Genomic DNA, 26,691 nt, shown 5'->3' with positions numbered 1-26,691 from the left:
AACAACAACAACTATCTTTTACAGGTTTCTTGCTCTAGCTGAGGGAAATTTACAAAACTCTGCATTTTTAATACTATGTAAATTTAGATTTTATTACTTAAAAGGGTAACCTTTTCTAAAGTTTTTCTACTAAAGTATCTAAGAACTCCTGATGACTATTTACACTTATTCTCAAGTATGAAATAAAGACCTAGAAGTATTTAATTTATTTATTGAATTTAAGGTTCAAGATTTCAGTAAGGAAAAACAATTTTAAAACACTTTCGGCATGGGAAACTTTTTGTTTGAACCCAAATCTCATTTAATTTCTGCTCCTATATTAGTTTCCACTTCATTATTCACAAATAAAAGCCTTCTTTCAGACACACTTTAAAGAAAAAGCAAGGAAAAAATGTCTTCACTGTATAAAGATCCAATGCTACGATGCTCTTCCCAGTCAAGTATTAGTAGCCCTCATTACAAGAATGTCTGTGCTCTCTGCTTTAGCAAAGATGACTCTTGAGTTATTCCTTTATCTGATCTCTTGATTAAAGGAGGCATTAATGAGGTAGATAGAGAAGAGAGTTTTTTCTCTCACAAAGTTAATTGGTCTCTATGAGGACTATGTTAACAGTATCCAAAATGAGTGAAATTCTGTCAACTCCCACTTCCAAAGCTGATGCTGATTCTAACACAATTAACTTACTTAGCCTAGTGCAGAAGAGCTACGAATGGTATGAGGTGTTTCATGGTTGCTTCTGCCCACCTGAGAAAAATGCAATGATCCCCTAGCAATTCCTTCAAATCCTGTGAACTTTGAACACAGAGAATCTCTTTGGTTTCAAGAATGACTTTCTTCCTATGAGTCAGATAAGTGCCTCTGTTAGAAAGAAAAACAGCCATAATTTTTTCCACCTAAGTAAGATGCCTTCACAAGCCAGTATTCCCTGGGGTTCATCAGGGAGAAATGTTGATAAAAGCCAACAAAGAAACCTAAAACACTACCCAGGCAGATTCTTCTCTCATAGTAATTTTGATATTCTTTCTTTGGAATGTCCACTAGAAAGCATTTTTCCTTTCCTAACATTATCATTATGACTCTTAATAAAATTTCCTAAAGTAGCCTACCCAAGTAAATAATCTGTGCTATCTTTGTTATTATTCAAATTATTAATCTGATACTTTTTTAAGCTATGCAAACAAAACTTAGGCAGACCTCAATGCTGATAGGATATACAATTGAGACATAATATATTTCAAATGTGGAATAAAAAAAGACCTCCACGGAATCAAAATGAATACTAGCAAGCTCTCTGGGAGGATTGGGGAGGGAGCAGATAGTGGAGACTTTCTGGAAACAGCAATATTAACTTAAATATTTCAGTAGAAAGATAGCAAAGTTATACCCTAGGCTAATCTTCAGTGAGGACAGGCCCCTGGAGCACAAGTTTCTCTCTTTCCTAATATCTCTCTCTCTTTTTTTTTTTTTTTCCAAGGCTAAAACATCAGATAAGAGCCTACCTGACATTTTGGAGAATTTGCTGTGCTGGGATTGATATTCCGCATTGCCTAAGAGTAAAAAATAAGATGGATAAAAATTACTTTAAGCCACATAATTTGGCTGTGTAGGCTGACTTATAAACTGTATCCAGACATATCACCATAGCACAGAATTCCCAAGCTAGCCCAAGAAGCAGCAGACTTAGGAAGACAGGAGCCAATGGAGTCACCACAAAACAAACTGAAACCTCAGAAGCACTGCACAGCATTGAGGATAGGACAGCAAGACTTTAGGTGTCAGGACTTATATAATTTGATATTGGTCAGGTAGGTTCTTTGCTTCTGAGTATTAGATGAAGCAAGAAAAATATAATTCGATGTTTTAGTGATAAGAGAAACTGTCAACGGAAGTTCACACAGGAAGCCAAAAGACTTAAAATATACTGAATTTATACTGATTGCTAATAAAAATCCTAAAAAAAAAAAAACTATTAGTATAAGAATAGAGTAGGTCTGTCATTTCATTGTGTAAGAAAAGATAACACAGTTGGTAGTAGAAAAGAAACAGTAAGAAGTTACCTTTAAAGGAAATGAACTATTCTGTCCAGGACCCATCACCCAGAGTAAGAGTGAGAATAAGATTTAGAAAAATTCTTTGGAAGAAAGAATTTTATAAGTAGCAACATTTTACCCACCAAAACAACATAAAAAACACTAAAAAACAGACCAGCCTGGTCTATGGCATACAACAAAATGATGAATGGCCCCTTTCTAGACTTTATAAAAATAACCTTACAAATGATAAGACTTTGACATTAGTAATTAAATTATTTTTCTTAATAAAACTCCTTGGTTTTGATAGTCTTCAATTCATATGTGAAACTAAGACTTGTATTTACTTAGAACATTTAGTAGCCACTAACAACAAAATAAAATGTATTCAATGAAAACAGGTTGTGTAAAACATACTCTTAAAATTGCTTTATTTCTTCTAGTAGCTACATAATTATATTCTTGATGGTGCTACCTTGTTCTGATGATAGTGTTTTATTTAAATGAGAAAGCTTACCTTTATAGTGATTTGTCAGAAAGTCAGTTAGCGATACAGTAAACTGGTTAATATGCTTCCTGTCCCCATCTTCTTAATGGAAGATGAAAAATTTCTTTCAAGACCACTTCCTGACATCATATGCTGGCAAACTTTCTTACTCCTATCAAAGCTCACTTTTGGTGCCAACCACACTAGAATTACACTGTTTCATTTTATCAAGATCATGCATTTCCATGAACGCTTCAAGGAAACTTTGAAAATAGCACTCATAAAAAGTACCTCATAAAAGTATCTATGTCCTGTTAATAGAAATGTAGAGTACAATGATTTTTTAATGTCTACATTTAGTATGCTATGATTTAGGTGAAAAAATAGTATAGATACATGTATTTAATGTGTGTAAACAGACTATCTCTGAAAAAAAAAATACAGGAAACTGATAACTTTCACTTTCTGCACACTTTCAAAATTGTACCATGCTTTTATCATCCAAAAAAACTTACATAAAACTTAAAAAAATAAGCTGTTTTGATAAGATCACCTCAAAATATCTAAACTTAGACTTTACCACTCTCAAATAAGATAAAGTAAAAATCATTTTTTAGATGAGGAATTATCCATTCTTAGGGAACATAAAGGCCATCAGTACTTTCTGAAAGAAAACTAATGGAAATGATCATAAAGGGATATAAAGGGAAATGGTCAAGATCTCTAATGTTAGGTCCTACCCTTCCCAACATGAAAAAACATCTTTAAGCAGGTCATTTTAAGGCACTCTGGGATCTTCCAAACTTAGGATAACCTGTGTTATATTTTAAATAAAACATCTTAGATAGAGCAATACTGAAACACATTTGCCACATAAGAAATATCATATTGGGTAGTCCCCCAAATAATTCATTTAAAGTAAAAGATGTTTTTCCCCAAGTGATGTCCCAGAGTTTCCCCCTTAGTGAAAACTTCAGAAATATAGTAATCTACAATTCTATGTACGTTTGCTTCCTTTAATTTTTGTTTGGCTGCAATGACCATTTACATGTAACAACCCACATGGATCAAAGGCCAGTCAAGAAACTAAGGACAGAGCTGTGTCATTCTAGTTTTAGAGAAACAACATTACTCTGTAAGTAATAAAGGTTAAAATGAAATACGCTCAACTTCATGTAGGAAAACAAACCCCCAAAAGTGGAAGGCTGGTCTAACCTGTGGCCTCACCTGCCGAAGCAGTTCTTGCTGCTTCAGTCGCAGTCTCTCTTTCTCCATCTGCAGTTGCTGCAGCCGCATCTGTTGCTGCTGGTTGGAGTTGCCACCACCCATGACTCCTCCCTGAGGGCTCTGGGGAGCCAGGGGTGGTGGCTGTTTCACTGGAGCACTTTGACTGATTCTCTGGTTCATGGCTGAAATGAAACAAAAGATCTGTCCTAAAAAAACTAGCAGAGGAAAAGGATATTTATTCAAAAGCAACTGGGGATATTCAATGTAGCCTTTTCTGCAGTAAAACTGGAAATAACCTAAAAATCCATAAATAGTTGTACAATGGTTACATTAACTTATTACTATTATCACTGTTGTTACAGGATGCAAGGCAGTCATAAGAGAAAAGAAACAAGAAATAGCTCTAAGATGCAACGAATGACATAGAAAAGTCTTAGAAATTTGAATTAAAAGCAAACTGCAGAACAGAGTATATAAAAAAAAAAAAGGAGAAATGTATATTACATGCACATTCAGAGAATATGAATTGAATAGCCAAGAAGCAACTAACATCTGTTGGCTTTGGAGCTGGGAGACTGGGGGACTAAAGGCCTGAGTTGAAGAGAGATGTTTTTTGTAACTTGAAGTCTAAATGATATGAATGCATTGCTTATTACAAAATAGAAATATATATTAATTAAAAAATACATCTCCTAAAGCAAGAGAAACAAAGCATTCCGAGCAGTAAAGTCCAATAAAATTATTGATCTTTAATATATCCTAAATATATATACATATACACACCTCTAATAAAGCAAGTAGATTAAAATGACCTGATGCACGCTCATAAAATAAGTCTACAAACATCTGGATGGCAGAGATTTGTCTCAGTTGAAACCACTATACCTCCAAGGTAGCCCAGGTAGTCAGTTTTCTGGTTGACTTACATTAATTACACCACTTGACAATTAGGAATATACTGGATTCTTGTACTAGTGAATTTCTGTCACTGATACGACACTGATCAAACTGTAGATTGTGGTAACCTCCGTGATTGGATGGGAGCTCTATTATGCAAAAATGTTAAGAATGCTATATCTATCACCTTTTCAGACACATTTGAATTTTTTAAGGTGAAAATTTCAGGTCATTATTTCTACTAAGTGTTTAATACACACTGACTAAAGAAAATCTCAGCTCCAGACAACCACAAACATTCAAGGAAGGAATAATACCAATCTTATACAACCAAAGAAGAAATATTTTACAATACTTTTATGAGGTCAGCATAACACTAATACCTTAACAAGGACATTAGAAGGAAAATCACAAACCAATCTCTCATGAACCTTGTTACCAAAATCTGAAATAACAGACCCTGACAGCTCTTGTGACTAATTGGCTTCCCAGCCACATAGCGAACTCTGTGTGATTTTTTTCACATGTCCTCTGCTGTACCACAGAGACCACTTGGTAAATGCCAACCCTTCTTAGAGACTTTTTGGTTTATTTAAGCAAAACTCCCCAGCCTTTCCCAGAATCCACCATATACATTAAGAACAGTCTTCTCTTAGGGCACACTACCTCAGGACTTTTCCATTTTGTCTCCTTACATTTCTCACGTGGCTGTAGTATTTTATTTACAAATTTGTATACTCTCTTAGACTGGAGTGCCGCAGGAGTGAGGAGAATATCCTAATCATGTATATATCCTCAGTTACTAGCAGAGTGTCTAGCACAAAGTTTGTGCTGAAAAATACACTAAAATGTTTCTAAGTTGAGTATTCACTGAGGCAGAAATTTAACTATTTAAGATATGACAATATAGAAATCCTACCAATTTCCCCTCAGATTGACCAATGCTTCTATGAGGCCAGCATGACATCAGTATAGAACCAAGGATATTAGAAGGAAAAAAAAATTACAGACCAACCTCTCTGAATGCCTTAGTTCAATTCAACCTCAATACTCATAAAGTTACCAATTTTTTGGTCATTTTTTGTTCTTAAGATATTTCATTAGGTCAATAAAGTCAAATCACTGTGGTTAAAAGGCATCGAAATAATTCCTCTGTGATTTGGCCATCACTCAATATACAGGTTCACTTGTGCATTTTGCTCTTGAATTTTAGAGATTTACTTTACTTCCCACCAATCATCCTCCTACTTGAAACAGGTAACTGGTAACTCTTACTAGATTTTTATTTATTTTATTTTTAACAATCTAGGCAAACACACATAGATTTCTTTCTTAGATATATAGTAGCATACTATGAATACTTTATTTTACTTTGCTTTTTTATATTTAATAATGTATCCATGAGATTACTCCAAAGCAGTATATAGTTTTCTTTCATTTTCTTTTAAAAATAGCCAATTACTATTCTATTCAACCAATTTCCTATTAAGTTTTCACTATTATTAAAGAGTGCCATACAGAAGCTCATTTGTACATATTTTTGTATTTTTGTCATTGTATCTTTGAGGTAGAGTCTTAGGTGGGAGAGACTGCTGAGTTAATGATTAAAAACAAGCAATATTGACAAATCTCCCCGTACTCCTCACACAGAGATTGTACTTTCTTGTATCCCTACCATTAATACATGAATGCCTGTTTATCCCTCACAGCCTTGCCAAACTTTTGAATTTTTGCCATTCTGAAAGATGAGAAATGGTTTCACAGTGTGACTATTTTATTTTGCTGTGTCTTGTAAGAGTTTGGTGAATTTACATAGTTTAAAGGGCCATTTGCATTTATGTGAATTGTGTTTATATTTTTTCCTATAGGGTTACTGATCATTCTCTATTTTAGACAATCTGTACACTAGGGATAAAAAAACTGTTGTCACATGTTAAAAATAATTTCCCTCTGATTATTATTGTCTTTTTAGTTTATTTTTTATATTTATTTTTTAAGTAGTCAAACATCAATCTTTTTGGAAATTGGAGTTATATTTTCCCCACTCCCAGGTGTCAGAGGAATTCATCAATTTTTTAAATTTAAAATTATATGGTTCCACTTTATCTGGCAATTCAATCCATTTGGAACTTATCCTGGTGTATGGCTTGAATGGATCTAATTTCATCTTTCTACATGACTATCCATCTTACACTACATGTAACATGTTATCTTTTCCCCAATCATCTCTATCACACTAAATTTCCTTATTTTATTATTTTGTTTTTGGATTTTCTGTCCTGTTCATTAATCTAACTACTCTTGTACTGGGTACTGCGCTTTTAATTACAATCTTTATATATTAATAGCTGGTAGGGCAAGCCATATATTTTTTTGAAGCTAAAATTTTACTGTTGTGACCTAATTTAATTACACTGTGGTTAAAAGAATGGTATATATATTGATTCTTGAAACTTGTGACTTGACACGAGTTCAATCCTAACTGGATAGGGCCAGTCAGCTCTACACCTGGCTTTCACCATTGAGCCTGTTTCTATATCTCCTTTGTTCTTAACACTTAAGAGTTCTTGATATCCTCAGGAGCTGAATGGCCCCTAAACATGGCAAGCCCATAACCCTGCCCTTGCTCATTGCTTTGTGTAGTTTTATTTTCTGACCCACAGAAGGTTATGACCCCAGTTATGTCTTTTTGGTTATCTCTTTTAAATATTTTGTCTGGGGGAGCAGAGAAGGGATGTCAAAAAAATGAGTCACTGTTCCATATTGTTTAAAGTCTTATTTATCTCTTAGATGGACAGACACACACACACACACACACACACACGCACACGCACACGCACACGCACACGCACACGCACACAGCCAGACTTATTTATGAAACGCCTTTCAAAGAACAAATCACTAACACTTTCATAATTATGGTTTACAATTTAGCACTGGGGGAGTGGATAGGAAAAAAGCCAACAACTTTTGAGAGTTAAGATTTGCCAGGCACCAATCAACAACCTCATTTAATACAATTGCTTATATCTATCTACCTGTCACCAACATTACTAGATGTACAATTGACAGGCATCATAGTATGATATAAAAAAACACGGCTTCAAACAAACCACAGTTAGAGTTAAGCACACCAATTCAGTAATTCATCTAATCTTTAGCTTCCTCAACTATACCTGGGGATATTAACATCTCCCTTTTGGAATCATCATGGAGATTAAGTAAAATATGTAAGGCATTTATTATAGTCCTAAAATACAGTAGATGCTACATAAATGTTTTAGTTCACACCCTTATCCAGAATAGTTCTTTTTAAACTTTATGATTGTTATTCCTACAGATAATCATCCTGGCTTGAATTCTCATCCCTTCCTCTCTCCCCCTCCTCCCACTTTACCATGCCACTCACAGTCTCAAAGAATTCTATGATTCATGAAGATATACATACTTATTTTCCCTGTAAGATCTAAATGGAAAACAATGGGTGGTAGAGGTTGAGCCTTACTTATCTTCTTAGGGTGTTTTAGATGAAAACACGTTCCTGGCATTCCAGGACACTCAATATATTTCCCTAGAGATGTTTTATACATTGTGCTATGTTAGGTTTGATAATTCATAAGTATGAATTTGGGGGCTAATCTGAGTATGAATCACATACGCGGAAAATCTCATTGGTTGAGGCCTAGAGCGAACAACTATCTTGGGGAAAAAATGTTTTTTCAGTTACAAGCAATTAAATAAATTAAAAAAAAAAAAACTGCTGGGAAATAGCACATTAGTAAGTTGAGTGTTAGAATTCTAAAATATGACTGATTGCAGAACAGATTTTAGAGCTATATATACATTGTTAAATACTCCTTCTATTAAGAAACACTAGAAAAACTTTTCAGCTTTCCACATGAGATTTTTATTAATATAGCATTTAATAATAATAATAGTCCTTGTGGAAATTAATTGGACATTAACAAAATTGCGTGAAAATACACAGGTAAATAGCCTCTCTTTATCCTGTGCTTCCCACCAGTTTCCCAGAATTAGATACCATAAGCAGTAATCATTAATGAGTGACCACTGCTGATTGGCATACTGAATTAGTTGGTAAGGTCTTTAGCAAATCTAAGCTTATCTGACTATTCAAAGTCACAGAAAGGGAAAAGTAGGATATCAAAAGATGGAGGAACAACTCCACAGAATTAAACAGAAATTTGCACAAAATAGGCAAAAACAGTCTGACAATGGTGAGCACTTTTGGTTGCTTACATAAATGCTGTTACCTATGGATACAAACATGCTACAAAGTTTCCATATAAAGAACTCACTTGAACGACTAAGTCAAACAACCTTGTTTATCTACTGAAGCTGAGATTTAACCTTCTCCAGAAGCATCTTGTTCTTTACCTTCTGAGTATCTCAAGCATTTCAACAAAGCACAGAGCAGTGCACCCACATAGGGTGCAGCAGAGACCTCACAAGCAGACAAGAAACAAAACAGGCTTTGTTTCTTGGGAAAAGGGGGCAGGGCAGCTAGAAAAGAAAAGAATAGCATAACCAACTTCTTCATGGTCAACTACTAAAATCACAATGTTTCTAGCTTTAATAAAGTTTCTAAAAAGAGAAAAAAAATCCCTAAATTATGACAGAATTTTTAAAAAATGCTATATTTTAAAATTCAGATTCTGTGCTGCCTGGACTATGAAATAGTAACTGTTTCAAGTTTTACTTAACAAATCAGTCCCACCAGCTTTATAGTAGTAAACCAATGACTCAGCAATTACTGAAAAATAAGAGACCACCTTCTCAAAAAGAAAGGTCATCACCATGAGAATGGATCTCTTCCCAAATTTCATTCTATACACCTGAATTTTCAAACTGCAGACAATTTTTAGATTTACATAATTTGTAATCTTGACCTTGGATTATTACAAAGAACTGCAGATCTGGTAATCAACCATAAACTTTGGGATAATAAATTCAATCCTAAGTAACTTCATTCAGTTTAAAACTAGAACCAATTTTTGAACCTTTTAAACATTTACTGTATCAAATCTCCAATAACATAAGCATTTCTTTGCTTTCTCTATATTTTATCAAGTCTCAGACATTGCATGTTTACATATTAACATGGCTATCTTAGCTTGTTTGTAACACTTAGAAACAAATTTTAGGTTGCTCCTAAAGGGCACTCAAGGCTAAGATTACAGTAGAAATATTACAAACTAATACATCATCTGTCTGTCTTAAAATAGTAAAAACACAACACAAAACACCCATTGACAGTTGAATGTTTACATGACCTAGAGGACTGAATCATCTACCATCGCATAATAATTTATATATATTTAAATATAAAATGGTTTTTCAGTGAAAATTACTATTTGACTCACTGAAAATCTGCCTCTTATAAAAGAAACTGGGATTCTAATCTAATGACTGAATATATCTTTTTATTATCAATATGCAAAAGATGTTTTCCTACACTTAATGAAGCTATATACCTAAATGACAATGCTGTATTCAGGAATGATTTTTAAAAAACAAATTTACTGAGACTGGGATATTTCACAACATAAAATTCAATTTTTACAGTTTTTATATATTCATAGAATTATGTAACCATCGCCATTATCTAATTTCAGAACATTTTATCACTCTAAAAAGAAACTCCATATTCTTAGCAGTACACTTCCAATTGCCCCTCTCTCAGTCCCGGGCAATCACTTAATCTACTTTGTTTCTATAGATTTACCTATTCTGGACATGTCACATAAATGGAATCAAGCAATATGTGGCCTTTTGTGACTGGCTTGTTTCTGTAACACAATGTTTTCAAGATTCATCCATGTTGTGGTATGTATCAGCATTTCAATTTTTTTTTTTAATATTCCACTGTATAGATACACCACATTTTGTTAGCCCATTCATCAATTGATAAAGACATTTGTATTACTTAAAATTTTTGGCTATTATAAACAATGCTGCTATAAATATTCATGTATGAGTTTTTGTGTGGACATATGGTTTCAATTTTTTTTTTTTTACATATATATCTAAAAATGGAATTGCTGGGTCACATGGTATCTCTATGTTTAACTTTTTGAGGAAACTGCCAAACTGTTTTCCAAAGTGGCTGCATCATTTTTCAATCCTATCAGCAATGTAGGAGGGCTGCCGTTTCTCCACATTCTGGTCAACTCTTGTCATTGTCTTTGATTTTAATCATGTTACTGGAAATAAAGTGTTATCTTATTGTCGTTTTGCTTTATGTGGTAACAGTTCACCTTCTCTAAGACTTTACCCTAGGTCATGTGACAAGCAAAGGACTCTCTTTCTCTCACACTTCATATATATTTAAATATAAAATGGTGCTTCTTTCCCTCCTCAAGCAACAACATCCAGGCCCCTAAAACTAAAATACAGCATAGCCTCAACATTGTTTCACTCAATGCCATTTTATTATAATGTTGATGAGATGCTGTAGGAATTAATTCTTGTTTACATCAATCAGCCTACGGTAAAGGTGGTTTATAGTTGTTTCACTTAAAGTCGCAGAACCTATCAGGACATTTAGTGAAAACTTACTGTACTTAAATCTTTAACCTGTTAAAAAATATCAATAACATACATGATTATTTAGGTCAATTCAAGTTCTTCCTTCAACTGTCTACCAAGTGACCGGCATGAAAATTCATTATAATGATATTTTTCAAACAATACAATTATGGATGGTGCTTAAAAAAAATTCAGCAGAACATTTTCTCCTCATCACCTCATTAAGCAGTTTGGGGCAGAACACAGGTTGCTAAATGAAGTGAAGAGGAAAAGGGAGAAAGTGTTCTAACTAGCTTTCATGTCTCTATGTCCCCAGAGTACAACCATGTTTTTTCCCTCTTCTATGAAAAAGTTTAAAATCTAGTCTGGAGAGAAAGTTCAGATAATGAGACTACTGGTCTAAAGAGAAGGGGAATATGTTTTAAAATACACCTGCCTTCAAGAATTCATGTTAGACTAATGAATAAACAGTTCTATTAATAATAACTTTATGTATAATTAATTACATGTAATCTATTACCGTTAATACTCTTTGACAGGGGAATTTATCATTCGGAAGACACACAGATCTTAGTTTTTACTGATAAGCACAATAATTGGTCCTTTTATATAGTCTAGTCTAGAGCATGACTGCCTTTTCTCATTTTTTAACGACTCCCTTCATCAAAAAGCCTTCCCTGACTACCCGAGCTCAAGCAGGTTCCTTCCACCCCACATTATTCTCTTTCATGACACCTTGTTTAACACATTTTATGATTTGTTTAGTAGCCTGCAAGCCCCTCCCTGATGTTTAGCATAGTGCCTGGTACATAACTGGCACTCAAATATTTGTTGAATGAGAAAATAAATTCCGAAATAGTTTATATCCATAGTTAGTAGGATGCTACTAGTAACACACAGGAGAATTAAAAGTTGAAGCACCAGAATGACTTCTAAAATGACCTCAACCAACCAGGGTAGCAGAACAAAATTAGTATAAAACAAAACAAAGAATATGAACCATTCTTTTTCTAAATCACTCTGATTTACTTCAGCAGAAATCTATTTGAATTTTCCCTCAGAAGTCTCTAATCGCTTTCTCTGCTTCTTGTATCTGAATCTCTGGGTTGGCACCAAAAGTGGCACCACCAAATGCCTCTCTTCTCCAGCACATTTTATAAGATACTTGCTATTAATGCAGAGATGATACAAATATAACTTGCAATTCATTTTTCAAATTAAACTATGTTAAAGTTTTCTGTATGTGTTTGACAAGGGTTTTAGTTAACACAATAAATCATTAATGTAAATTATCATTCAAGGACTTTGGTAATCTTAAGCTTTTAAGTTTAAAAATTCTATATTAATAACATGTAAACAAAGACAAAAGTATTTCTTCAATATGTAATTATTCACATCACTGAACCACTGTCAAGTGGAAACTACGTATTAATTCAACTTTGTTAACGAATGTCTACTCCCTTTGGCGAGTAGTGGAGAGATTGCTTACCATGATTGATAAACTATTTTGGCATCATCCTTCTGAATTTAATATAAGTTAAAAAAAAATAAAACTGCAAACCTCAAGTATTAACATAATTTTTATGTTCTATAATCTTATGCAATAAAATATTTATTTCACTAAGTGCTTGGTTTTTAAGTAAAAAAAAAAAAAAAAATTTGAGGACAATCTCTAACAGTATGTTTTATTTAAATCAGGCTTCACTAAGTACATAGCTTGGAACTATACTTCGAACCAGGCTACATCAATCAGGCTTTCTATCATGGCAACTTTAAATTTTAGAAACAAAGCATACCAAAATGCACCATCTTTAAGGCAGTAAAGCTGATTCCTGCTAACTAATATAAGTATGTTTAAACTCCTAACATGCTTCCAACAGTTTCAGAGTATAGACAAAACTTAACTATTCTATATAGCACTGCACATCCCCCATCAGATTTGCTTCCCTGGGCATAATCACCATGTGATAAGGCTTATCTTTAGATTAAAGGTTTAAAGATTTTCTTTTCTCCTCTTCAAAAGTAATTTCCAGCTGTGACCAGAGAACCAAAAGCTAAACTAAAATGGTGCAATAGTTCAAAAGTATCTCTGAAACCTCAATGCACTCAAATCCCTAAGAATATTGAGAAGTATCCTTAAGCAACGGTCCAAAGCAAATTGTATTAAATTGGGGACTGGAAATATTTTTAAGAGCATCCAGTATAATCCAGTCACATTTTAAACATGAGTCCAATAAGTCAAGAAAAGTCAGGTATATCTTTCTGCACAGGTTGGTAACTGTGATACCAGAAGGACTCAAGTCTCTTAACTTCCAATTGAGTAAGTAAAAAGTTCTAATATCATGATTTAATTCTTTTGAATTCAGTACATTATATAACTATCAGGTAGAAAACAGGATTCTACATAATTCTACTGTAGGCCTGAAAAATGGATGTTTGGAGGGCACATAAAATAAAATGCCAGGTCAAAGCGAGGCTATCCCTAGATAATGCACACAAAGAGTATAACATTTAAAGAGGAACTAGTAAAATACAAGGCATCCACCAGAGATGGGGAGCGAACAGATAAAGAATCCAGAACTCTTAACACGTGAAAAAAAAAAACAACAAAACCTAGAGAAACCATAGTTAGAAGAGAATGCTTCTGGGATTAGAACTGTATCCACGAAATTGAAAGGAAATAAATTTCTGTGTAATAAAAGGACACATACTTTCTGGTCATTAGAATGTTCCTTAAATATAATGGACTGCCTTGCAATGTGGTCAGCTCCTAGTCAAGGGAAAGGTCAAAGGTGAGGTTAGAGGACAACTTGTTAAGACTATGATAGAGGTAAGGCATGATAATTCATCTACATGTTTTCACAGTCTGTTTCAATAATATATATTTTATAATTCTCCTCCATGATTGGGAACTCATTACCTTTGGGTAATTTCCTCATGGTTAAGTCACAAAATAGCATATAAGTAAATGCATTAGCCACTGTTGTCCACTTCCCTCTAAAATTTTTAGTTGAATTAGGTATGTCTCTGAAAGATTAACTGAATGTAACCTAAATTTCTTAAAATTTCCAGTTGTCAAAAGATAAAGTACAGATTCTAGTTCTGTCACATTAGTATACAACCTTGGATTGGTCACAATTTCCCTAGATCTCAGAGAAGCCAAGATTTGGGGCAGAATTCCTTATTTTTTCAGTATTTTTTCTTAAAACACATGTTGGTGATTTGGGGAGTCACAATGACTGGGTGGCACTATGGCATTCGGTGGGCATGAGCCAGGGATGTTAAATGTCCTGCAGTGCCCAGAATACACCCCTCCTTTTTTGAAAAATGTTGACTGGAGAAATTATAAATTCTTTTTCAGGGCCAAATTTGGTGTTTTATCTGTTAAAAATTTTTAGCAACAGCTCTTCTTATCTAAAACATATTGAAACATCTTTCCTCCCTGTTTTAAATACTAATATAGTCTACAACCAAACACTGATACAATTTAGGATACCAGAAAAGATTTATAAGAAAACAACAACAACCCTGTTTTTAATGCATGGAAATTAAGAAACTTCTTCAATAAAATTCAAATAATTAGACGTTGACATTCTATCTACCTGAGACTCCATTAACAGTTACAAGTTTAGTTTCTACAGCCTTGGTGGTTTTTTCTATCTCTAACAGGAAAGACTTAGGTATTTGGTTGGTCGTTAGGTACATTTTCATCTAAAGTAAAATATTACTTATAACAGCTATCAGAAATATTTGGTTTTAAAAGGAAAAGATTAATGAATGTCTCAACAGTTAAAAATTTTAATAGAACTCTAATTATTGATGCAAAATATTTAACTTTGATAAGATGTGCTGAACAACTTTTGGTTTTGGGACTTAACATATATTTATTATTATTTTAGGAAATTATCTCTCTCTCACACAGACAGACACACACACACACACACACACACACACACACACACGGCATAGAGTAAGTTTTGGGAAACTGAAACAGAGGACCAAAATCAACATCTGGGTTTTTATCACTTTTGACATTTCCATGAACATAATTCTTATTAGGAATTAAAGGATATTTTGCTTTTGCTATGCCAGATTGTTCATTACTTCCTTTAAAACTCAAGATATATTTTTTGTCCAAATCTCTGGTTACAATATTTTATTTTCACCAAAAATGTTTTTATTCCAGTGGTGCCATCAGCACTTATCTCCAGAAACACAGTTTGCTAACACTATTTAATATATCCTTTTCTATAAACAATAGAAACAACATTGCATAAAAGATCAGTTCATTGACTATTAATGTTTTGGAGTAGATCTTTCCTTCTGAAGAACAGGAATTATAATTTTTTTATTTGTTTTTCATTAGAGCTTTTACTGGAAAATATTCATGACTCTATTACATAAAACAATTCTACGATGTACAAAAATGTTTAAACTTGAGACTTCATGTTTACAAATACAAAATCTCTAGGAAAAAAGTGTTTATATGAAATAATTTAATGGCCTGCATAATACTCTAGCATCAATTTTCTTTAATACAGGTTAAAAACATTCTTAATATGATTTCTTACAAATAAGCAAACAAAAGCCCTCCTTTTTTTCAAAGCTAATAAATATCAGCGAATCTTTATTGCCACTGGAGGTTACTTCATGATTTGTTACAAATTACTAATAAATTCTCTAAAATATAAATGTCAAAGATATATAGTTTTTAAATATTAAAGAACAAGAAAATAAGATAAAAAAAACCAACTCACAAATTACTGTTTAATTTCCCAAAATTATATGGATAACTTATTAACTTAATGTGAGATGTGAAGAACTGATACATTGTTCTAAATATAATCTAGAGCATCTCATAAAGAACAGAAATATAAAAAGGGCTGGTGTTTGATGAGGTAAGTGATAAAGTTAAACTTATACAGAGGTGTGTCTTTCATAGCAAAATGTCAAAAGACATACTTGATTTAAGCTAAGAATTGGTAAATACTTTAACACAGATTTGGGGAATATAGGAAAGTAAACTCCACAACCATGAAAGCAATCCATCTGTTTGTGTCTGCATGGCTCAAAGGGTCAGAAGGGGATAGTTTATATTTTTTTGGCAGAGATAAAACACAATCCACTATAGAACTTCAGATTTCAAGGAAAACTCCTTCAAATTCAGAAGCTAACAGCTTGTCTCTATTCGCTGTCACTCTAGATCAGAGAAACCCACTTTTTTTTTGTTTCCTGCCCCCCCTTCAGTTACACTTGAGCTCTCTGACTGAAAAGGTCTGGAACAGATTAAAAGTCGGGCTACAAAATAAAAAGCTTTGGCACGCTGTCAAGCCTGTCTGGAATACACATACACACAGTGGGCCCGAAAAGGGAAACTAAAGGCAATTAAGAGAATTTTATGAAACTTTTTTTTTTGGCATATCTAATTGTATGCCTATGTGTGTACATATGTGTACATATGTGTTGAAGGTAGGGAAGGATATTTTTTTGGGTATTTTCTCCGATTTAAAACAAAAGACCAAGCTGTGTGTGTAATTAATGGATCTACTCAAGCTCACAGCCAAATTATTTTATTTCGCTGTTATAACTGAAAATACTTAAGAGAAAAAAAAAAAAAGGCTTTGCTCCAATTCCTGATTTCTACAGTTAGCTAAAAGTTAATCATAATCTTTCATAATCTTATATTGGGGGAGGAAAAAAAAACACACTTTAAAAAGTTTCCAAAACGTGGACAAGCTGAATTCATTAAACATGATTTAAGGAAACATGGCTGTTATCGTTCCAGTCCACACAAATGGCAACATTTATTAAATTCTCTACCTTACTCGGTTTCCTGTTTCAACCATAAGGGCTTATTCAAGTATTAAATAGAATCTGAAGTTGCAAATTATTAACATGCCACATAACTTTTTTAACACCCAAATAGGTCTTGAGGCTCAAAAGGCTAGCATTTAAGTCAAACCGGATATCTGTCAAAATGACAATCTCTGCCCTGATCCCACCTTTGGCTTTATTTACTTGGATAGTGAGTTCAATCTGTCTATAAGGTTGACCAGTTAGTTTGGGGCAAACCTAAATGTTGGGGTTATTTAAAGATCTACATGAAGACATAGGAGAACTGTTCATAATGCTCCTGACAGAGAAGTTATTTTACCCCACCAGCTCCGGGTAGTTTTTTCTTTTTTCCCCCCAGGATTGTGTTTTGATGGCATTCACAGAGTTAATTCCTCTTTCCCGTAAGGGCCCCACAGTTGTTGTTAGGTCAACCCCTGTAAAGCTTCAAAGGTTCCGCGTCCCCTCAGTCTGACCTACTCAGTGATCTGCACATTGTTTTCATTTAGCTGCATCCAGTCCAAGATGAAAACTTTGAAACCACAATGATCTGCTCCTTTTTAGATTCGTTTTTCCATGGCTTTGGAAAAACATCTCAGAAACCTAACTGAAGAAACTGAAAACAGTGAAAAAATATGGCTAAAAAGGCACTACAGGGCTTGCACACTAGTATCAAAATGTACACATTTGGGAGGGGAGTATTTTTTTGTACAAACTGGTAATTTAGTCATGTGATTTGGAGGGGAATATGGCTTTGCTTTTCATTTCCTAAATGAAAAACAAAAAAAAGAACTTCTACTTAAAAAAAAAAAAAAAAAGCCAGAAGAAAAGGAAAAACTGCTGGCATTGGTCTTATCTATAAGGTGACAGGGTCTCCACGCCTCCATTTAGGATAGAAAATACTATAATACCCAGGCACAGAATAGCACTTATTGCTCTCTTCAAGTTAAGCATAAGCAGATACCATGTCACAGGTTTTAGATGCAGCAAGACAGTTTGATTATTATTGTAGCTACAAAGGTCATTTAAAAAAAAAAATCACTGTGTCTCCCCAAAATGTGAAAAGAACAGTGATTGGTGGTCAGCCACCACAACATTCCCCCAACCTCATCCCAAGGAGTCTAAGCTAAAGAGCTAATTTACATCTGAATTTCTCAACTTTAAAGCAAAGGGTATAAAAAGAGGTATAAAAATAGTACTAGAAAAGTTGGGTGGGCAGTCATTTTTTTAATATAAAAGCAATGCAATTTTATTTAAATGTATTTTTCCCAAATTCACATACAAAAAAAATAGTAATCAAAAATATCTAGAAAGGTTTTGAGATGAACCTTTACCAAAACGAGGGTCAAGCCTTGGGTCTAGCCAAGAGGTGGTCTTGTTCTTATGGTTTATATAGTAAATTTCTCCATCCTGAGTCATGGCTTGTTCCCATCCATCAGGAAGAGGACCTATAAATACAGAAAAAAAATCACGGTTGGTTTTTATTTGGTGTACCTTAAAAAAAAGTGGGAGGGGTGCTAATTTAAAAAGAAAATACATCTTGACATAAAACAATTAATTAAAACAAAATCAAGCATGTGTTCAGAGAAGAAAGGTAAACCTATATACCAGATTCTTCTCCACCAAAAAGAAACTACCAAATAATAAAATCTACATCCCCAAAGACACAGATGAAGAAAAAAAAAGTCAGATTTTCAAAAAATCCTTTGGAAACCCTGACCCAAATAATTATTATTGCTGTTAATATAAGACATGAAGTACTACAGCTCAGGCACTATCCCCTCTCAATCCAGTCAGTTTGTGACAGTACCTTCCTAGGGTCTCCAAGGTTATTAAGGAATACATGCGATTGTTTTCAGAACATCTAAAGTATCATAAACATTCTGTTTAATATAAAGCACACTTTAGCTAAGGCTGCCAAGCTCTTTATTTCCATTATTTATGTGCTCACACCAAGAAAACTAAAACAGAGAAAACTATAGTCCAAAAAAATCTTATTTTTAAGCAGCCTAGAAGTTGCTAGGAGGCAGGGATTGTGGCTGGAAGTTTAAGTTTGTCAGAGGCTTGGCAGGGGGCAGGTAAATTCTGTAGCATGATGAAATGCAAATTTCTCAGGAAGAAGCTATGGAGTAAGGAAAGAACATCTGAGAGATAGGACTAAAGAATATAGGTAAGTCTAAGAAGATTATTCTATCTTTATGAGAGTAGAGAAGCTAGACAATTGCTTTTAGGAGATAACAGCAATGAAAAGAGAGGCCCAGAATAAATTATTAAATTCAAACATATTTCCTCCTCAATTTCTTTTCTCCCCACCCTTTCACTTCCCATCTCTATTAGGAGTCAGGAGAGGTAAGTGTAAATTGGGAATAGAGTCTTGAGTAAATGCCTAAAATTTTTTTATCTGTAGACTAACATGAATTGAGTGCTTACTCTGTGCCACTCGTTGTTCTAAGTATATTAAATACATTAACTCACTGAATCCTTACAACAACCAATGACATAAGCAACAGTACTATCTCCATTCTAATGAGAAAATTGAGGTACAGAGTGGTTCACTCTGGTACAACCTCATAAAGCCAGTTAGTGTCAGAGATGATACTCGAACCCAGCAGCCTAATTCCTGATCTGTGTTCTTTATAACTTCATTTCTTTTTATTCATCTTCCACATCTAAGACCAGAGACGGGCATGCTTCTTGTGTAAAAACAGAACAAGCTCCTTTTTTCTCTACTGGCAGTCCAAGCCAGCCTTATGAGTGATGAAGAATATGTAACTCTGGTTAAACAATCCACTCACATAGTGCAGTTTCATTTATATCAGGCACACTCCCATCTGCAACTAGATTGTTATCAAAGGTCTGCTTTGATGATGATGGTGGTGGTGTGTGGGGTGCAAAATCCTGTTAGGTAATCAGACATGTTTAATTAGAGTGTTCTGTACTCCTAGAGAAACCAATAGGAAAAGACTTTTCTCCAGTCCTGCATATGGAGTTTTATACACAATGCTAATCATGTCCAGAGTTGGAATTTGCTGTAAGGGATCCCCTGTTTACTAAAAGGTGAATGGGAAGCGAACTTGTTCAATACACGTAAATCAAACCACTTTTCTCAGTAGCTTTCATTATCACTTTGGGCTCTATTTTCCTATCAGGAAGGTAGAACCTCCAAAACTGACTACAAATGGTTCGTTATTATCTTTAATTGTTAGATGGCTCAATTGTAAAATGTTTTTAAAAAACAGGTTAACTAAAATTCTAAGTTCCGAAGATGATATGTTGATGAACGAGTCAACAGCAGTCACCAGATGCCTTTGGGAACCTCAACTCAACGATCCCAATGGACATTATTCCAGCCTCTGAACCTGTCTGAATATATGGATTCCCTAACTTTTTTTTTTTTTTAAAAAAAAACCAGTATCACTCTCCTCCTTAGCTGTCTTGAGTTAGAACCAAGAGCAGTATCTTAGATACAAACCAATCTTCCCTATCTGCTTATCCACTCCAACCTGCAGATTCCACTCACAAGCTGATTGATCTGTTCCAGTACATCTTTAATAATTCAGCCATCAATGGTTACCAGCTCTTTTTCCTTACCACTACAGAGCTTCTTTCCTTGATGCCTAACTTCTCATCTCCTCCCTTCATCCCAGTGTCTTCTATCGATTACCACCAGGGTTTTCTTCTTAAAATATCACCTAATTAACTTTTATATGTCACCCACTGCCTTTAAAACGTTTCCCTTACTCTTCACCATCGAAAGGAAAATGCCAGCTGGACTCATTTCTTGAGTCTTCACACACCCAATTCCCATCCCCCTTCCAACTATTTAGAAAATTATGCCATCTCCTTGTACATGCTGTTCCTGTTATTGCAGACATCCTTCGGCCCTACCCCCTTATAAACTCTTATTCATCATGCAAGAGAAAGCTCCATGCCACCTCTTTAATTCAGCCTTCCCTGATTACCCCACACAAAATTATTAGTTTCCGCTTTTAGTCTGTATTAACATTTAACAGATAGAGCTGTAATTACCTGTTTACATGTCTGTCCTTTTAGCAATGACCAGGTCACTCATATTTTAACTCTCAGGCTAGTTAGTAGTTGGTAATTGCTACATAAATATTTGATGGACGAATGAATGTCTTGCCTTTTAATACTTTAAACTTTCTATAAATGAGCTTAAAATCATGTAGTACATATATTATTTTCAATTAATATGTTTACTAATAGATTATGTGAATGGTGTTATTAAACCAGTACCTTTTGCTCTTTAAACTCTCTGTTCATATATGCAGTCATTTTTACAGTTCATTTAAAAATTTTAAAACTAGAAAAAATTGCAGAAATGCATAATGGAAAAAGCAAACATTTCTTGTAACCTACTCCTAGATGAAAAACTGAACCACCTCAGTTTTGCGATAGGTTCTGAATTTTTTTCTTGTGCACATTACACAACACATGCATAGCCATTGATGTTATACTCTACCTGTACCATACTTGCTGTATGTGTTATGGGCACCTTTTCTTGACATAGCACATAGTTCTCTCATTCTTTTTAATGGCTTCAGTCTATGAAGCATGTTAGAATTCATTTATCCCTTATCCCCATGTTGGATATCAGAGTTGTTTCTGAATTCTTTACTGTTATAAATAAAAGTACAACATGCAACCGCTGGGAGCTACCACTCCTAGTTCCATTACTACCATCACATAATGATGGCATCACATTTATACAGTAGCTCTATGTGCTAGGTACTGTTCTTATCTCTATCATACAGATGAAACACAGGGACATTCAGAGAGTCAACTTGCCCAGGGTAGACAGTAAACTTGCCCAAGGTAAAAATCTGAACCCAGGCAGTTTGACTTCAGAGCTTCTGATTTTAAAACATACAACATGGTGCTCCCAAAGGTATAAATACGTTCTCCGAAACTTGTACAGGTGTTTCCAAACCTTAAATTCAAAGTGGAATATTGACTTTATCTCTTTATACCCAAGTTTAAATCATTAAATATCATATATAAAAGTACATATCAAATATTTATCATACATAAATCATTAAGTATTTAGTATTTCACTAAAAACAGTAGACTTCAAAAAATTAAATTCAGGAAACTTTTCACTGATACTATTCTTGTATACCATAAACAATTAAAAACAAATCCCTAGAAGCACTAATTTTAGACATAAAGGAGACAAGCCCAGTACAAATAAACAGTGTAGTGATTTCTGCCTACTTTCTCACCATATTTCTAATTAAAGAATAAAATAATGTGCACATGAAATAGAATTATCATACAATTAACTTTATAAGAACTCAAATTTATAGCAAAACATATATGCTAAACAGAAAAGGATGCTTTATATATTAATTTATGCCTTTTGTTTAACATTCTGGTAAATCATAATGTTATGTGGAAGGAGATGATCCAAAAATAGGATGTTTCCTTTATATAAAATAAAGCTATGGATCAAAGGCAAAGGAGTAGATGAAGAAAGATTACCTTTTAATTGAATCTTTGTAGTAAAAAAGAAAACTGAAAACAAAACAAAACCCAAAAAACCCCAAAAAACAAACAACCCCCCCCCCCCAAATCTTCAGCCTTAAATGTGAATTAAATACAACCATATAGATCTGGGCTTTATTCATCATTAAAAAAAAAAAAAAGTCCTTAGAGGAAATTCAGTGACTTAATACTAAGTAATCATGTTAAACTAAGCTAACTGTTGAATAATCATGAATAACCATTTTTATTGCAGAGAAAGCAAGAGTGATAAATTTTCTGAATCATCAAGTTGCACAGGCTACTGAAAGTTTGATTTGGGCATCTGTTTGGGATAGAATGAGAATGGAGTAAGGTCAGTGAGTTTAAGGGGCTTCCTACAAAACTAAATTTATAAGGAGACCAAAGGGATAGATCGAAATAAATTCAGATTGCCTTTGAGTTCAATTTATAGTCTGATTTTAGCATGTCATAAATATTATAACTTCTCTAATATAAAATGATATAAAATGAAGCAAATTTAAGTAGCAACATTTTATTTATAAAAGATGATCTAAAATAGTTGCTTTCAAACTTTAGTATGTATCTGAATCACCCAGAGGGTTTGTTAAAATAAAACACAGGTTGCCAAGCCCCACACTTAGAATTTCTGATTCAGTCAGTAGGTTAGAGGTTGGTCCTGAAAATTCCCAAATGCTGCTGATACTGCTAAGAAACACACACCGAGAACCAATGACCTAAAATAACAACTTAGCTCGGTACAGACCTGCTTCTTGAATCTACTGACTTACAGTGTGTGTGTTTTCTTCCAGGTTGGCCTGTGAAATACCTGAACACAGTAGTATATATTATGCATTTTCCTATTTTATTGTCTAGTAGAGTGTCAACTACTCAAAAAGAGTGGGAATAAGTGTTGGCTGAAATTAATATAATGAAAATGAAATTCAACTAAAATCCTTATGCTTATGAAATAAAATATTATTTTCTTCTTTCCTTGTAAGTTTAATTTCTCTATTATTTGGTACCACATAAACTGAAGGTGTAGAGAATATCAAATTCTTTTATTCAGTAAGTATTTACTCAGCCCCTATTATATATTCAGGCATGGTTCTAGGTCCCTGTTTCATGGAACTTCTAGCCAGTAAGACTGATATGTACAGTATAATTCTGGTTAATGTTAAGTGCAGTGAGAAGGAAGAGGGAGCAGCATGAATGCCAAAAAAAAAAAAAAAAAATGGGGAAATGGTTTTTAGAAATGTGAACCAAGAATGGTCCCAACACAAACTAAGTCCAAGCAAGTGATGATCTAGGGAATAGCATTCCAGTCAGGAAAAACAGTGAGGCAGCCAGCATGGAGTAGGCAGAATAAACAAGGTACAGTGGCCCCCCTCATTTTTATGATCAAATTTTAACCACAAAACCTCCATCATTTTAACTGGTAAAGGGTTGAATGGGTAATACCAAGACTAAAGGGTAATTTCAATTTCTCCAAACTCATGGACAAGCTCTAAACAAGTCAGAGTGGGCAATAAATATTTTCATTCCAAATCACATTTACATATACTAAAGGTAAGCCCTTAGACATGGGAAAGATGTGCGAGTTTTTCAAGGCTGGAATATCATGCCTGACCACCACGCCAAAGTTTTTCTGGGGAAGAGAGGAGATAAAAAAGATCCTCAACCAAGAAGGCAGTAAGAAAGAGGTCAGTATTTTAATGAGATGTAAGAGGGTAAGGACACTTAAATCAGGATAAGCAAGAGGGAGTGGTAGGCTATAACTAAAGTTAATTCATATATTAGAATTAAACTATCCTTGAAAATAAATTTCTATGTGGGATTTACTACTACTGGTTGAATGATAACTTATCTACTACAGCAAATACTAACTTCCTGTAATATTTTAAAAACAAATAAAATACTCTATGTCATAATATTAAAGGTGACTCACCATCAGCTTCCTGCTCTTGCCCAAGGACCCTCCTGCATTAGTAATGACTAACAAACCATTTGCAATATCTAATCAAACAAGAAAGTCTTGATTATGACACAAGTTAGATGATCAACCTCTCCCTCTCACCTGGTCACACAATTCAGGAATAAAAAAGTCACCCAGGACACTGAAAATTTACTAAACACACCCTGATGAGTGGTTCAAAGTACAGGACTATCAAGAAGTAGTTTCTTTAGAATGTATGTGTAGTAGCTAGAAAAGTAGATGCAATGCTTTTTAAAAGGTACCTAATTCTGACCAATTTGTTTTGAAATTCTGATCTTTTGTATTTACAATGAATCATGAACTGTTCTTACTATATGTAAGGCATTATTCTAAGTTCCCTGTAAGCAACTATTAACTCATTTAACAGTCCCCCCTCGCCCCATGGCACAGGTATTATTATTATCCCTACTTTACAGATGAGGAAACTAAGGCACAAAAAAGTTGCCCAAAATCGCTTAGCCCAGGCTAGTAAGTGGCAGAGCTATGATTCAAACTCAGACAATTCTAGCTCTAGAGAACTCATGCTCTTAAGTACTATACAGCAAATATAACAAACATTAATCAAAAGTAGTTTTTAAAAAATATTTATTTTCCTAGAATTTTTATGAAATGCCACAGCTTCTGTCATAATCGTGTAGATGACTCCTATATCTTTAATGTTTCTCACAGGGTCAACACTACTCCTTCTTCACCAGCTGGACACTGATATTTCACAAAATATGTCTGATATAATAACAATTGTGTCTGTTCCTCAAATAAAACTTTAATACAGATTTTCACATTTCAATGGCTAAATTTTAATAATAGCCCCCAAATTGGTGTTAATCGACTGCAACATGTGAAACATTGTGTGTGCCTCACCTCCTCTGAGGAAGTAGCTCTCTGACCCAAAGCCCACAGGAAAAATTCTCAAATCTTTACTGGGTTATTCAAGGCCCTCTATAGTCAGGCATTACATAGCACTGCATAGGTCCTAAAGGCATTTGCCACTATCATTTATACCCCTCTCTCACTCAGTCTTCTTTTAGTCCTTTGCACTTCTTTCCTCTCTCTCGGACTTCTCTGCAGGAACTCTTCTACCCACTCTCCTTGCTTGGCTAACTCCTACTCATCTCTCCCCAAGAGGGCTTCGCCTACATATAACATCCTCTCCTATGCAGGTGCTCTCTCTTTGGTAAGATGATTCCATCACATTAATAAAAGTAATCCATTCTGTGTGAGTCTTCCCAGCTGCATGACTTGTTTACTCCTGTCTTTCCAGTACAGGCAAATCTGACTTTACTGTGCTTCACAGATGTGCTTTTTACAAATTGAAGGCAAGACCTCCCACTGGCAAAAAGATTAGGATTTTCTTTACTGAGACACTCACTTTATTGTGGTGGTCTGGAACCAAACTCATATAGTATCTCTGAGGTCTGCCTGCACTTAGCAGTGTCATGGCCTTTTCACCTCCACATACATCCCCTCTCAATGTACCCACCCCCTAGACTGTCTCCTCCTAGCCTCCACTGTTTTTACCTACTGAAATTCTACTCTATTCTCATGCCATGTCTTTGAGAAACTTTTCTCAACTCTATGCCAGTAGTGAGAATTTTCCCCACCTATTGGTTGAAATTGCACTTGTTTTGATTCTTTGTATGCTTATTGCAGATTGAGTCTTTTACACTAAGTTTAACCATAGGCCAGGTATTAGTATGGGAAGAATTTATTATCATTTGCCCTAAAATATAGAGAATTCTTTCCATGACTGGGTATGTTCAATTTTATAAGGCTGATCAGGACAAAGATGGCAACATTTATTAAAAACTACTACCAGATTAGTTTGTGATACTTTGATCAGCAGACTTAAGCAGACTTGTGGTTTTCAAAACATATAGGAACTTAATACATTCAAGGCTGACTCTTCTACAGATTTGATTCCAAAGGAGTCTTCCATAAACATCTGAAATTTACATGTGTGACCTCCTAAGCCCTAAATAAGTAATTCCTCATAAAGTTCCACCCACACTACCAAAATTTTTAGGTAGACACAATGGAAAATATTATCATGTACAACAAATAATTATTGTCATTAACATTTTTTGTAACTTCAGTAAGCCAAACATGGGACAAGTGTGTATAAATGCATTTACTGAAGAAAGAGCAGTTTATAAAATCATCTTGGTTAAAA

The 26,691-nt window shown here is 34.3% G+C and overlaps 1 protein-coding gene across 1 annotated transcript in view; it reads right to left on the bottom strand.

Moving 5' to 3' along the window:
* YAP1 (Yes associated protein 1) overlaps positions 1-26,691 on the bottom strand; it is a gene marked incomplete at its 5' end in the record, with an annotated part of 99,537 nt that overhangs the window by 17,367 nt on the left and 55,479 nt on the right. Inside the window, 3 exons of the mRNA XM_006907539.3 lie at positions 1,501-1,548; positions 3,746-3,927; positions 18,358-18,471. Coding sequence (XP_006907601.2) covers positions 1,501-1,548; positions 3,746-3,927; positions 18,358-18,471 — 344 coding nt within the window. The remainder of the gene's footprint in view (positions 1-1,500; positions 1,549-3,745; positions 3,928-18,357; positions 18,472-26,691) is intronic.

This window comes from Pteropus alecto, unplaced genomic scaffold (assembly GCF_000325575.1).
Source record: "Pteropus alecto unplaced genomic scaffold, ASM32557v1 scaffold12, whole genome shotgun sequence".
NCBI lineage: Eukaryota > Metazoa > Chordata > Mammalia > Chiroptera > Pteropodidae > Pteropus > Pteropus alecto.
This window is presented reverse-complemented; position numbering and strand designations above follow the sequence as displayed.